This window comes from Phyllostomus hastatus, unplaced genomic scaffold, assembly GCF_019186645.2.
Source record: "Phyllostomus hastatus isolate PE091 unplaced genomic scaffold, TTU_PhHast_1.1 phas_contig_58, whole genome shotgun sequence".
Lineage (NCBI taxonomy): Eukaryota > Metazoa > Chordata > Mammalia > Chiroptera > Phyllostomidae > Phyllostomus > Phyllostomus hastatus.
In genome coordinates this window covers 17,596,594-17,610,833 of record NW_025333916.1, presented here as the reverse complement: position 1 = coordinate 17,610,833, position 14,240 = coordinate 17,596,594, and the positions used below count along the sequence as shown (strand labels likewise).

The 14,240-nt window shown below is 34.7% G+C and overlaps 1 protein-coding gene across 2 annotated transcripts in view; it reads left to right on the top strand.

Moving 5' to 3' along the window:
- Positions 1-14,240, top strand: part of TENT2 (terminal nucleotidyltransferase 2) — a 55,277-nt gene that overhangs the window by 6,173 nt on the left and 34,864 nt on the right. For both annotated transcript variants that reach the window (XM_045848093.1, XM_045848092.1), the window contains exons 2-6: positions 2,012-2,185; positions 2,380-2,469; positions 5,121-5,358; positions 13,906-14,020; positions 14,112-14,203. In XM_045848093.1, coding sequence (XP_045704049.1) covers positions 2,049-2,185; positions 2,380-2,469; positions 5,121-5,358; positions 13,906-14,020; positions 14,112-14,203 — 672 coding nt within the window. In that variant the 5' untranslated portion in view covers positions 2,012-2,048. The remainder of the gene's footprint in view (positions 1-2,011; positions 2,186-2,379; positions 2,470-5,120; positions 5,359-13,905; positions 14,021-14,111; positions 14,204-14,240) is intronic.

Sequence of the window (14,240 nt, the reverse complement as noted above, 5' to 3'; positions counted from 1 at the left end):
TGCCTACATCTTGGCCAGAATCTCAATTTTCTAAATATAATTTCTGTATTCAATGTTTGTGTTGTAGGAACCAAGTAGGTAACTGATTATATTTACTTTTTTATATGACCCTTTGAGTATGCTTTTTCTGTTTAGTAATTTATTTTATGCTTAACTTGCTGCTTTTCTGTTCCTATAATTATTTCTGCTCTGTCAGCGGAACTGCTCTCTTTGGTAAAGTTCATCAGGTAATCTACCAATTAACCTTTTTTCTCTTTGGATATCTCCCTGAAGCCTTCTTTCCTGCTCTATTCAAGCTGTTAGCTTCCCTTCACCATAATCCTGGTTTTCTTTTTCTTTTTTGGTAACTTACATGTCTAACAAGGTTTTTGTCTCCCTTGCGTTGTTGATAGTATAGTTAGGCGTTGGATTACAGCTTGGGAGCAATTCTTTCAGGGACTTGAAGGCATTGACTCCATTGTCTTATGGTTTCTACTGTTGCTTTAAAGCATTTTGATTACCAACCCTTTGTTTATAACGTTTTCCTCTAATATTTTATATGCTTTTTTAATATTCTGAAATTCTAAAATTTTACTCTAATATGCTTTGATATTCATATTTTTTAAAAATGTTTTGTATTCATTGGGTTCTTTAAATGTAAGGATTGGTATTCTTCAGTCTTGGAAATTTAAAAAAATATATTTGGTAATTCTTTTTTTGTATTTTCTCTGGAGCTTCTATTATGTTGGATGTTGGACCCCGTAGTTTGATGTTCTTCTGTTTTCTCTCCTATTGTCCTGCTTCCTTTCTACCCTCAATTTTTTTCCTTTTTGTTCCTTCTAAGGGATTTGCTCAATGTTATCTTTTCACTTTCTGCTGGATATTTCTGCTTTCAGTATTGTAATTTGCAAAAGTCCCTCTACTTTTTAAACAACATATTCTTGTTCTGTATGTGTAATGTTTTTTCATTAGTTAAGGAGTTTTTTGAGGGGCTTTATTTTTGAGTTTTCATTTGTTCTTGGCATTGTTTTTGTTTATTTTCAGATTTTGTTTCTTTCTGGCATCCACGATGTCTATTTTAAATGAGAGGTATTAGAAATCTAGTTGGAGAAAGCTCTGTGTGCATGGGTGGGCAGTTCAGCAGTAGGCCTTATCGTAGTTGTAGCAGCCTTGACTTTTCTTTGGTGGAACCTGTTAAGTATGTTATATAAACTCTCCGGTTACTATATTATATGGTTTCTTTCTCAGTTTCTCTAAAAATGAGTTTTCTAATTTCCTCCTTTATGAAGGTGTGCTGGGGATTATTTTAATACTTGTTTTCAGTTTGTTACCTCACCCTACTCTTAATTTTAAGTTTGTAACCTTTGGAATCAGCTACTGCAAAGGAATAGATATCTAGATTCTTGCTTGGGTCAGTGAGTGGTTCTGATTGCTTTATATACAAGGTTTTCCCTGTTCTTGTGGACTAAGCCCTTTTACTGAAAGTCTTTTATGTAGTTATTTAGACTTTGAAGGGAATCTTACAATTTTATAAGTAGTTATTAGGCAATACAAATTCCTTTGCTTGATCAGATCTGTAAGATCTCAATCATAGGAACCAGATTTCATGAGATGGTTCTGTCTTTACATAAGTTATATTGGGAATAAATGTAGGAATCTGTAGGGTTTCATTAAATGTTTCCCTGTTTTTTAATGTTTCTTTTTTATGACCAGAGTATGTGGAGTTTACTTGATTTCTAAAAGATACATTGATATTAGGCTAAATTTATTAGGGACATTCATCAGAAATTTTGAAACTTACATAGATTGTGCTGGCATTTGAATAATGCTATGATTAGTCTAGATTTAAAATTCTTTGTTGGTAAGTTTTCTGTTACCTATAATATGACTTAAGACATCTATTTCAGCTTTTAAAAATAACTGCAAATAAAATTCATAACTTTGTAACCAGTTGTTTTAATAGAGGATACTAGTTACCAAAGAGCTCAGTATCTTTAAGCTATAATTAATTTGTCTTTTAAAACTATTCTAGGCGGAAGAATACATGTTCACTTTTAGTGAACAAGAGTATGTTCCCAAACTCAATTTTGGGTCGCCCACCTTTCACGCCAAACCATCAACAATATAATAACTTCTTTGCTCTGTCACCAACTCTTTATTCACATCAGCAGCTTATCGATGCCCAGTTCAACTTTCAGAATGTAGAGTAAGTATGGAAATATTTTTGCCTGTATCATATGTAAATTTTGTTTTCTACTTGATGGAAAAACTTTTTATATGAAACATTTGAAGGTAGAGAAAAATGCCATTTTGACTTGTTTTCTTTTGATCGTTGAAATACTTATTTTTTCTGAAAAAATTTTAAGAATGTTTATTGCTATTGTTCTTTGTTTTTGGTAGCTTGTCTAGAGCTGTGTCATTACAGCCGTTGACATATGGAAATGTCAGTCCAATACAGACTTCAACTTCCCCATTATTTCGAGGAAGGAAGTAAGTACTTCTTATGGATTTTAAAATAAAATTTTTGTATATCTTTTACTAAAATTGTATGGACACTGTGCCCTAAATTTTTTCCTGGGATCTGTGTGATCAGTCTTGTCGCAGACTTTTAAAACTTCTACATAATATTTAAAGAATTTTAGAGATACTTTATTTACACCTGCTATTGTAAGTTTTATATTGGAATGATGCTATATTTCTTCAGAAAACTACTTTTAATTGAGATTTTTAACTAGATCAGATGGCTTCCTGTATTTATATACCAGTGCTGCCATAACAAAGTACAACAGACTGATTGGCTTAAACAACAGAAATTTGTTTTCTCAAAATACTGGAGGCTAGAATTCCAAGATAAAGGTGTTGGCAGGTTTGGCTTATTCTGAAACTTTCCTCCTTGGCTGGTAGATGGCTGCCCTCTTTATGTGTTTTCATGTGGTTATCCCTGTTTCTGTGTTTTCTGTGTTCTCTCTCTCTCTCCTATTAGTGATATTGATTAGAACCCACCCTAAGGACCTCATTTAAACTTCTTTCAAGGCCGTACCTCCAAATACTGGGGGTTAGAGCTTAAATGTATGATTTCTGAACAAGATACAGTTCAGCTCCTAACACCTTCTTTTTAGTATAGTTTACTATTATTTGGTCTATCTAAATCTTATACAGGTAACAGTCCATGATAAACATTATAATGAAAATTTCTGCATGACATAAAGCTTTCTATAGAGAAGTCAAGAGCCAATTAATTTTAACTAGTTTGATGAAAGAAATTAATGTATCATAAAGTAATTATAATAGGGCTTTAGAGGTGATTATTAAAGTATGATTTGGCAGTACTTGATAGATGTTGCTATTTAAAGCTTATATAAACATTTCATAATTTTTGTGTCCAATTAAAAATAATACTACTTGAGATTGATCATAACTATATAGTAGGCCTTGTTCTAAGGACTTTACAAATAATAATTTGATTAAACTTCACAGCACTTATGATGTAGGTACTATTAACCCTCTCCTGTTGAGAAAGCTGAAACACACAGAGGTTAAGCAATTAGTTATGCAAGTAAAATAGGTGTAACTATGATATGAGCCCAGGGGGTCTGGCTTTAGATACTGTGTTTAGAAGCACTGTGAGTTGTTCTTTAGTTGTCATGGTGAAATCTATGTAGCGATGCTAAAAGTACTGACTTTGTTTAGATTTTCAGTTTTTGGAAATTGCCCTAATAGCCAGTTGGTGAATCATGAGTGAAAATAAATTCCACTGGTTTATAGTTATACATATTTTAAAAACTAAAATTGACATTCTCAAAAGATATTCAAAATATAAAGCTTTAAATTACTTTGAATGTTTAAAAAATATTAAGTATGCTTATGTTTTTAGCACTGTTCACTTTAGTGAACAGATACAGGAGTTCCAGTTATTTGTGGGTCTGTCAAGGAGAGAGAAATTTGCAGAATCCGAAAGGAGTATTATAATAAAAACCTTCAGGTTTCTATGACCAGTAGAATTTTAGAGCTTAAAAGGAATTGGATTCCTATGGCATTACCTACAAAAGTATTACCTATATGAACAACTTGATATATCAGTGAAGTAAATTTCTTTTTTCAACAAATACTACTTTTTAAATGATTTTTATCCTTGCCTTTTGTTTTGCAAGATTTTAAGCTTCCAGAAAAAATTTAAAGAATAAATGAACACCTGTATTTCATTAACCTAATATCAATTAAAGTTTTGCTACATTGTTTTTTTCTGCCTCTTTCTCTTCTATCCTCACATTCCCCCCCCCCCCCGAACCTATGAAAGCAAGTTGTTTACTTCATTTGACTTTACCCCAGTACATACTAGTGCATTGCTCCTAAAAACAAGGATATTTTCCTGAATAACCAAAAGTACATTGATGATGTCCAAGAAATTTAACATCATTAATATAATCTGGAATGTAGTTCATTTTAATTTTTTTAAATTGTCTAATATCTTTAATAGCTTTTTTAAAAAAGTAAATATCTTCTTTTTTTTTAATTTTACTTATTTATTTTTAGAGAGGGAAGGGAGGGAGATAGAGAGAGAGAGAGAAACATCAATGTGCGGTTGCTGGGGGTCATGGCCTGCAACCCAGGTATGTACCCTGACTGGGAATCGAACCTGCGACACTTTGGTTCACAGCCCACGCTCAATCCACTGAGCTACGCCAGCCAGGGCAAAAAGTAAATATCTTCTAATTTGATCTTGCCTACTGATGAGCCAGAACATAGGTGGACTCAAAGAGCCTTTTTAAAATATATGGCACTTGATTAACTTAATTTTATCCTCTTCTGTTAGTTTGGATCTTTTGTTATTAGTGATTTTATAAATAGAAAACTTCCTGTAAACTTTTCACTGCTGAGATAAAACATTGGGGTAGTTCAAAAGTAGTAGACTAACCTTAATGTGTATATGTAGTTGTGTTTTTCATATGCATTATTCTCATTTTCCTGAGGTTTTTTTAAGGTATCTCTTGTGCTAAAAATAGATATTTTAAGATTCATAATAGAGCTAATATGGGGCCATGATGAGAGAGTCATTATTGTCATATTTATATATTAATTGTTTTCTGTTTGTTATCAGAAAGTTATACCTTTAATTACTAAGGTGTATTGCTTGTTTTCAGGAGATTAAGCGATGAAAAAAACCTTCCTCTTGACGGTAAACGGCAACGTTTCCATTCACCCCACCAAGAGCCAACTGTAGTTAACCACATAGTGCCTTTATCAGGTGAAAGAAGATACTCAATGCCACCATTGTTTCACACAAACTACGTACCAGATATAGTCAGATGTGTACCACCTTTTCGAGAAATATCAATTTTAGAACCTAGAGAAATCACATTGCCTGAGGCCAAAGATAAGGTAATAATAATGAAATTTTAGTTTTACCTTTTGGGAAGTTACTGTATTTTGCTGTGTATAATGTGTACTTTTTTGCCCAAATTTTTGAGGGTAAAATAAGGATGCATATTATACATGGGTATTACTGAAATACCTTGTATCTGTTCTTGTTTTTGTACGTATTTATTACATAACAAATATGTTTATAACATATACTATAATATGTTCAAAAAGAAATGCCAAAATTCCTTTTTATACAAAAAGCAAGTACCTAGATATAAATGAATAAAAGATTGAATTAAAAAATTAAAATGAAAGATTTTTTTCCTTTAAAGCTTGGGCCATAAACATGGGAATGCATTATACACAGGAGCACACTATACACAGTAAAATACAGTAATATAAATATCATGTTAAAAGTATCAAAAATATCTAATGTCTTGGATTGAGTAGAACTTGCCTTTTTTGCACTATTTAAAGTACTGTTTAACATAGTTTTCTGTCAAATTTTGAGTTTTTGATTTTAGCTGTTTTTTTTTAATGGAAGTGCAGCTTTCATATTAGGATATGAGATAGTCACTGTTTATTAAAAATCTGTGATTAGAGCCCAAAACATCTGTTTTTTCAGTTTAGAGAACTGTCTTGTTACTTATTACAGAAAAACAATTTTCACATGGATATTGTAATAAAGTGTTAAAAACTATTTTCTTTTGGGATATTTTTGTTTGTTGTACAGTTTTTGCATGTCAAAAACAGAGAAGAATCTGGGAGTCACTGAGGAAATAATACATTCAAAATAAAGTTTTTTCAAAAACATTATTTGTTTTAAAAAAACATTTCAAATAAATGAAATGAAGCTATTTAAATAATTGTTTTGGAAAATGACATTATCAGCATTGGGAAGCAGTGAGTTACTTCATACCAGTATTAGAAGCATATTTCTTCCCTTTCTCCTATATATATATTTTAGATTTCATTTATTTGCTTTTAGAGAGAGTGGGAGGGAGGATGAGAGAGAGAGAAACATCGATCATTTGCCTCCCCTACTGGCACCAAACGGGCATGTGCCCTGACTGGGAATAGGACCAGCAACCTTTTGCTTTGCAGGACAATGCCCAACCGACTGAGCACACAGGTTGGGGCCCCTTCTCCCATATTTAGTGAAACACAACAACAAAAATTCCAAGGTGATTTAGAAGAGTTTATAATGTAAATACCTGCATTCCCTTGTATTGTCTATGGCTTATATTTGCTGTTTTTGCATTTTCAGAGCTGGTTCCCTCTTGAGAAAGACATTTGTTTGCTAAGGAGAATAAGCCTGAAGGGTGTATAGTGACTTTGTATTGTTCATCTTGGGTTCCTAGCAACCAGCATAGGTCTAGAACATAGTAAGTGTACAGAAAATGGTCAAAAGAACACTTTTATTCATTCCTTCGTTGTGCTGCTTTTAATTCTTTTTTTAACTGAAATAAAGTTGTAAATAAAATTTACTCTTTTAAAGTGTATGATTCCATGGTTTTTAGTATAGTCACAAAGTTGTGAAACCATCATCACTATCTAATTCCAGTATATTTTCATCATCCCACAAAGAAATCATGTACCCAGTAGCAGTCCCTTCCTCATCCCTCCCCCTCCCCTTAGCTCCTGGCAACCACTAGTGAATTGTTTATTTCTGGATTTGCCTGTTCTGGACATTCCATATAAATGGAGTTATACAATATATGATCTTCTTCTTTCACTTGGCATGTTTTCAAGGTTCATCTTGCTCATTAGCAATGTATCATTATTTTTTTTTATAGCTGAATAAAAGTCATTGTATAGATATGCCATATTTTGTTTATACATTCCTCAGTTGATAGACTTTTGGACTGTTTCCATTTTTTAGCTGTTCTGAATAATGTTGCTATGAAAATCTTTACAGGTTTTTGTGTGCACATATTTTCATTTCTCTCAGGTAGATACCTAGGAGTGAAATTGCTAGGTTATGTGGAACGTCTATGTACAACTTTTTAAGGAACTGACAGAGTTTTCTAAAGTGGTTATACCATTTTACATTCCTCCTAGCAGTGTATGAACATTCCAATTTCTCCACTTTCTTGTTACACTTGCTATTGTCTTTTTGAGTATAGCCTTTCAAGTGGGTGTGAAATGATACCTCATTTCCTAATGACTAATGATGTTGATCATATTTTCATTTGCCTGTTGGCCATTTGTGTATCTTCTTTGGAGAACTGCCTATTCAGATGTTTTGTCTATTTGTGGGTGGTGGTTATTATTTTTATTTTTGAGTTTTAAGAGTTCTTTATATATTCTGATTACTATACCTCCGTCAGATTATTGATGTATATATATATTCTCTCATTCTGTGGTTTCTTTTTACTGTCTTGATGGTGACCTTTGAAGCACAAAAGCTTTCATTTTGATGAAGCCCCATTTATCTGTTTTTCTTTGATCACTTAAGCTTTTGGGGTTGTGTCTAATAACATTAAGGTGTTATTCTGAGAGTTTTATATTTTTGGTACATTTTGAGGTAATTTTTATGTGATATAAAGTATGGGTCTAACTTTAATGTTTTTGCTATTGTTCAGTTATTCCAGTACTATTTATTTAAAAGACTGTCATTCTTTTTTTTTGAAATTTAATCTTTATCATATTTTTGTCTGTTACCATGTAGTCCCCTTATACCTCCCTCCCTGTCATTCTTTTCTAACTATGAAGTAGGAAAAACAATTAGGCAAAACCCATGGGAGGCAGGGAAAAGCAAGGTACAATGAGAAAAGACTAACTTTGGATGTTTTGGTACCATTTTCTCCTTTTCCCCTTTCTCCTTTCTTTGCTTCCTCATTTTGTTATTTTTAAAAAATTGATTTTAGTTAGAGGAAGGGAGAGAGAGAGCAAGAGAGAAACATCGATTTGTTATTCACTTACTTATGCATTCGTTAGTTGCCTCTTCTATGTGCCCTGACTGGGGATCAAATCTGCAACCATGGTTTATCAGGATGATGCTCTAACCACTGAGCAACTAGCCATGGCCGCTTTCTCATTTTAAAGAAACTCTTGTCATGCTGTACTGTGAAAGCCTGTGATATAAATGGAATCAGACCAATTTTTTGAATGACTATATAAGAATCTTACATATGGAATTTTAATATATGTATGCAGTTAGATTCATTTTTATGGAATTTATAAGTATTGTAGCACTGCATTTTTGCATGTATTTATATGTTTAAAACTTTTATTAACTATTAAAACTCACTAAATAACTACTAGTTCTACATATGAACTAGGTATATGTTGAGTCTCAGTAAATTCAGTAACATAATTCACATTAGTCAGTTAATATCCTGTAAAATATGGTTCCATATTAATAACCTTTTCTTTGCCTAGTAGCATAGAGAAAGATTCTCTTAAATCTTATGTTCTTGGAACAAGCATTTATATCAAAGGGATAAAGATACATTTTACTGTTAAACCAATTTCTTTGCCTGCTACTCTCTACCTGCCTATTTGTGAGAGAAACAAGGCAAGCAATTAGTTCTGTGCTCATTCTTTAAATGAACACTTTTTAAGAAAACAAATATAAACTGATTTCTCTTCTTTTGCAGGCTTTCTACATATGCCATGTCATTTAGTTTTTTCAACTCCCCCATGGCATGGATATTATCCTAATTTTACTGAGGCTCAAAAAGCTAAATAACTTGTTCAAGGTCACAGCAAGTTAGATGACAAAACCAAGATTTGACCTTTGTCTCAAATAATTCAAAAACAAGGAACTTCAGGTGCTTAAAGTCAAGGGTAGGGAGATGACATTCTTAGAACTGACTGTAATACCAGGTAATTTGTAATAGTAATAGCTAATATTTATTGACTTTCTTTGCCAGCAGTGTGTTCAATGGTTTGTATGATTTATCTCTGCCACAGTGTGAAGTGAGTGGGATGGTCACTGTGTCATGAAAATGGAGCAGTGGTTTGGAGCCTTGAATTCACAGTGCAGTGCCATCGAAGGTTTTAGAATAGAGGAGGAATAGCACAATCAGATTTGTATTTCTGGGAAGACAGTTCCCACGGTCTAGTGGAGTTTGGTTTGGAATAAGGAAGGCCTGGAAGATGGATGACTACCTTGAATGCTATTAAATTTGCTCAGATGAGAGGTGTTGAAGCTTTCAGTTGTGTCAGATGGGAAAGATGTGAGAGACCATGCATAAGGAAAATTGATAGGATGTGTGGAATGATTGAATGTAGAGGAGACGGGGAGAGAGAGACAGAGACAGACATCACTGACTCTAATTGATGTGATTCTGGACTCCTACCAGATAATGAAACTAGATCCTAGATTTGGGGAATATAAGCTAATCGAGGAACTATCAAGAGCTGTTTGAAACTGGGAACATCTGCTACAACATCTGTGCTCTTGAGAAACCTCATGTTCTGCAAATTGTACACTAAGCATATAGGACTATGGGAAAATAGGGCTGGAACAGACCAAATAATTTTGTAACCAGAACACTAGCGAGAATAATAATTGCTGCCTTGGGAAATAAATTGGACAGACCAGTAGGTGGCTTAGCATGGCCGGATGCTGCCAGAAGGGGACATTAAAAATATACAGAATGCAGTTGAGATTGGCTTGGGGTTGGCACTGAACCAAGGCAGTTAAAAAAGTAGAGCTCTGAGTCAGTGAGGCTGGTGTTAAGGTAGACACAGAAGGAAACACACCAGCGGAGAGCTGTGTGAGTCTGGGGGTATGTTTTATTGATTGGGAACCCTGAGTGCAGATGTTTATTTTAGCTGTTTTAGATGTGTAAGGACTCCTGCCTGTGCAGCAGCCAAGCTGAGGGCTTTTTTTCTTATGGTTATAATTCCAGGGTTTTAGTTCTGTAGTACAAATCAACCCAACTGACAGGTTAAATTGATACTATTCTCCTACTTACCAGTCATCTATAAGCTAATTGGTATTGTGGGAAAATGTATTATTGCTGAACTGGAGGTATGTATTTCAGAAGCAAGGCCAGGGACCGAGATTTGAATCCTGAAGTCACCTGCAATAAAAGTGACAATTGAAACTCCTAGAGTAGATTACATTCTGTATTTATTTAGTATTGAACAAATATTTTTGAGTGCTAGCTATGTACCACAATTTTGTGCTAAATATACATGGTCTCTTTACCATGTACATACAGTATAGTGAGAGGTAGATCCACTAAAAAACAACCATGCATCTCTGGCTGGTGTGGCTCAGTGAATGGAGTGCTGGCCTGTGAACTGAAAGGTTGCTGGTTCCATTCCCAGTCAGGGCACATGCCTGGGTTCTGGGGCAGGTCCCCAGTTGGGCACATGCCAGAGGCAATCGATGTTTCTCTTGCATGTTGGTGTTTCTTTCTGTTTCTTTTTCCCTCCCTTCCTTCCCCTCTCTCTAAAAATAAATAAATAAAATCTTAAAGAAAAAACCCAGCCATGTGAATCATAGTTATTTTTCATACATGTATAAGTGCTGTGAAGGAAAATTACAGAGTGCTGAGGGGTGACTTAGAGGAGGTAATATTTGAGCTGGGATTTGAAGAATAGTAGGAGTTAACTAGTGAAAGAGTGGTGGGGTGTAGAGAGTGCTTTAGAGAGAAGGAACAGCATGTTTGAAGGTCCTAACGTAGAAAGAATGGGATGTGCAAAGAAGTGAAAGGAGCCCAAGGTGGTGGCTACAGTTTGGTTGATTAGGGGGAAAATGGCTGAAGTGTGGTAGAAGTGGGAAGAGGGGGCAGATCATGCAAACACTTGTATGTCCTTTTGGTCTTCAGCATAAGAACAGTGGTGATTTTTTCAGGAAGAGAGAGGAATGAGTTAGAATTATTCTGACTTCATTGTATGAAGTTGAACAAGTGTGGATGTAGGAAAGTTATTGTATTGACTATTATAGATGAAAGGTAATGGTGCCTTGAATCAGGAAGTGCTGGTAGTTAAGAGGAAGAGAAAATGATGGAGTTAAGCTATGTTTGGGAAGTGGAATTGATAAAATTTAATACTAGGTTAATTAGCTCATCTAAGCTTCTGAAATATTGACATTTTGGACCAACTTTCTTTGGTGTGGACAGGCTGCCCTGCGTATCCTAAAGATGTCTAGTTGCATTCCTGGCTTCAACTCACTAGATGCCACTAATGCCCAGTCACGACAACCAAAAATGTCTGCAAATATTGCCAGATATCCCTTGGGGGACAAAATTGCCCCTGGTTGAGAACCACTGGATTATATAGAAAAGAAGACATTGAGGGTCACTTCCAAGTTTGTAGCTTTTACAACTGGATCATGGTAGTATCACTCACTGAAATAAAATAAAATCTAAGAGGAATAAGATTTGTGTGTGTGTATTGTCTCATAGGTATTAAGAGGGTGAACAGTAGTCTCAAGAGTTCTGTGGACATGTTGCCTTTAATGTGCATTTGAAACATCGAATTAGATATTTGAAGATGATAGTTTAATATATTACAGATCTGTAATTCAGGGGCAAGGTATTGACTAGAAATGTACATTTATTTGGTAATTATCAGTATATAGATGGTAATTGAAGCTGAGAATATGGGTATGATTGTACAGGGAGAGAAAAGAGCCAGATCCAGGAATGATTGAAATACTGATAAATTGAGAAAGAAATGGAAACTAAGAAGTGTAAACTTAGGAGTATATACAACTGTTTTGGGAATTTTGGCTGTGAAGGCAAGGAGCAAAAGGTGGGAAGATGAACAGATTTATTTATGTATTTAGTTATTTATATAGTGGGAGAAACTTTAGTTACATATAAAAGGAATGGGTTACCATAAAATTTTGTCTCTTTCATTGCCAAGTTGCCCAGACTGCCTCTGCCTTCTTAAAATGAATATTCTAAACATGATAAAAGAAAGTGTTTTAAATGATGGGTGAGACGTGTGCCTTGTCATGGGCTCCGGGGCAGGCCTAAAGAGAGAAGTTGGAAGTGAGAGAGAGATTGGAAAGCTGATCAAGGTACAATATTTGTGACCTGGAGGTGGACTTAAGGCTTGAATACAAATATATTGGGATTGGCTTTGAAAACGGTGGGGAGAGGACAATTTGTCTGACAGTATCTGATAGGAGAGGTAAAGAGATGACATTTTATTCAGATACATTAGTTTGCTGAATACGTAAGAAGCTGAGGAATATCTGGTATCCTCAATTTTCTTAGTATACTTTAATATGAAGTTAATGGCTAAATTTAAAAGATGCCAATTTTGTGATTTTTTATTTTTTAAAAGATTTTATTTTTTATTATTATTTTTAAAATGTTTTATTTATTTAGTTTTAGAGGGGAAGGGAGGGAGAGAAACGTCATTGTGTGGTTGCCCCTCACATGCCCCCACTGAGGACCTGGCCTGCAACCCAGGCAATGTGCCCTGACTGGGAATGGAACCGGTGACCTTTCAGTTTGTAGGACAGGACTCAATCCACTGAGCTACACCAGCCAGGGCCAATTTTGTGGTTTTTAAATTTTTGTTCAGTTTCATCTCTTAGCAACTCAGATATAAGAACAGAGAAGGTGATCGTATTGACTTAAGATTAAGATTTTGCAGGATAATGTTAAGGCATGATAAAAGAGTGGCTCAAGAGATGTGTTCTGGGGTGTAGAGTGGATGGGGACAGAAGTAGTGCTATGCAGGTACTGATGGGTTGGGAAGAAAGGGAGGATTTGAGGGAACCCAGGTTTTGTGTGGTTCTAGGGCAGATATGAGGGGAGTAAGAAAGGAAGAACTGAACAAGATTGAAGCCAAGATACTAATATTGGAATTTAAAATTTCAGAGCCAGAGAAGTTCTGTTTTAGTGCAAAGACCACATAATGACTGTGGGAGTGTAACACTGATGAAAAATATTGGAATAAAAGAAGTTCAGAAATGGTAGAAGTATGTTGTGGAATGTAGCTCATTATAGATATGGAAATCCCCTATAGTGATGGCAAAGGTTAGGTTGAAGGGGAAAGTGTGAACTAGATAGGTAAACAGGGAGATCCGTCTATGGATGGCAACAATATGTCAGAGTTCCAGGCATTATTGTAAGGATGGGGCAAGGGTGGTTTGCAATGCACATAGAGGACCAGGGACTTTTCTTGTAAAGTCTGTTTATTTCTGGTACAAATACTAGGGCTTGGGCACATGTTTTATTTAAAGGGACAGATGGTATATACTTTAGATTCTGCCACTTACATATGGTTTCTGTCACATCTGTTTGTTTGTTTTTTCTAACCCTTTAAAAATATAAGAACCATTCTTAGCTCGTCCAAAACCAGTCAGCAATTGAAGGTTGGAGTCTGTGCTGTCCCATAGATTATACTTATCATGAATTATCTGTGACTAGTGCATTATACTTTACTTTGTAAAAGTTAGCAGCTATTTCAGTTACTAAGTAACTATTGTTACCTAAGTAACAGTTTTGATTGGAAAGGGTTAAGGAGAAAATATGTATTTATTTTTAAAATACTGTTGGTAGTATTGTTTTACACTTATCACTATGCTAAGTACTTTTACACTTTTAAACAAAATTTTTATTTTTTTTTTGTGGTGGATTCAAGTTGAGCCAGCAGATACTGGAGTTATTTGAAGCATGTCAGCAGCAAGTAAGTGATTTAAAGAAGAAAGAACTCTGTCGAACTCAGCTGCAGAGAGAAATTCAGCTGTTATTTCCACGTATGTCTCCCTATTTTTCATGCCCATTATGTATATGAATTTCTGTTTAAAATTATAAATAATACCTTATAATTCTCATCTGTTTCTCTAGAAAGCAGACTTTTTCTGGTTGGGTCCTCTTTAAATGGCTTTGGTACCCGGACAAGTGATGGTGATTTATGTCTAGTTGTGAAAGAGGAACCCGTAAGTAATGAAACATTTTTTTCTTGTGTTAAGTCAT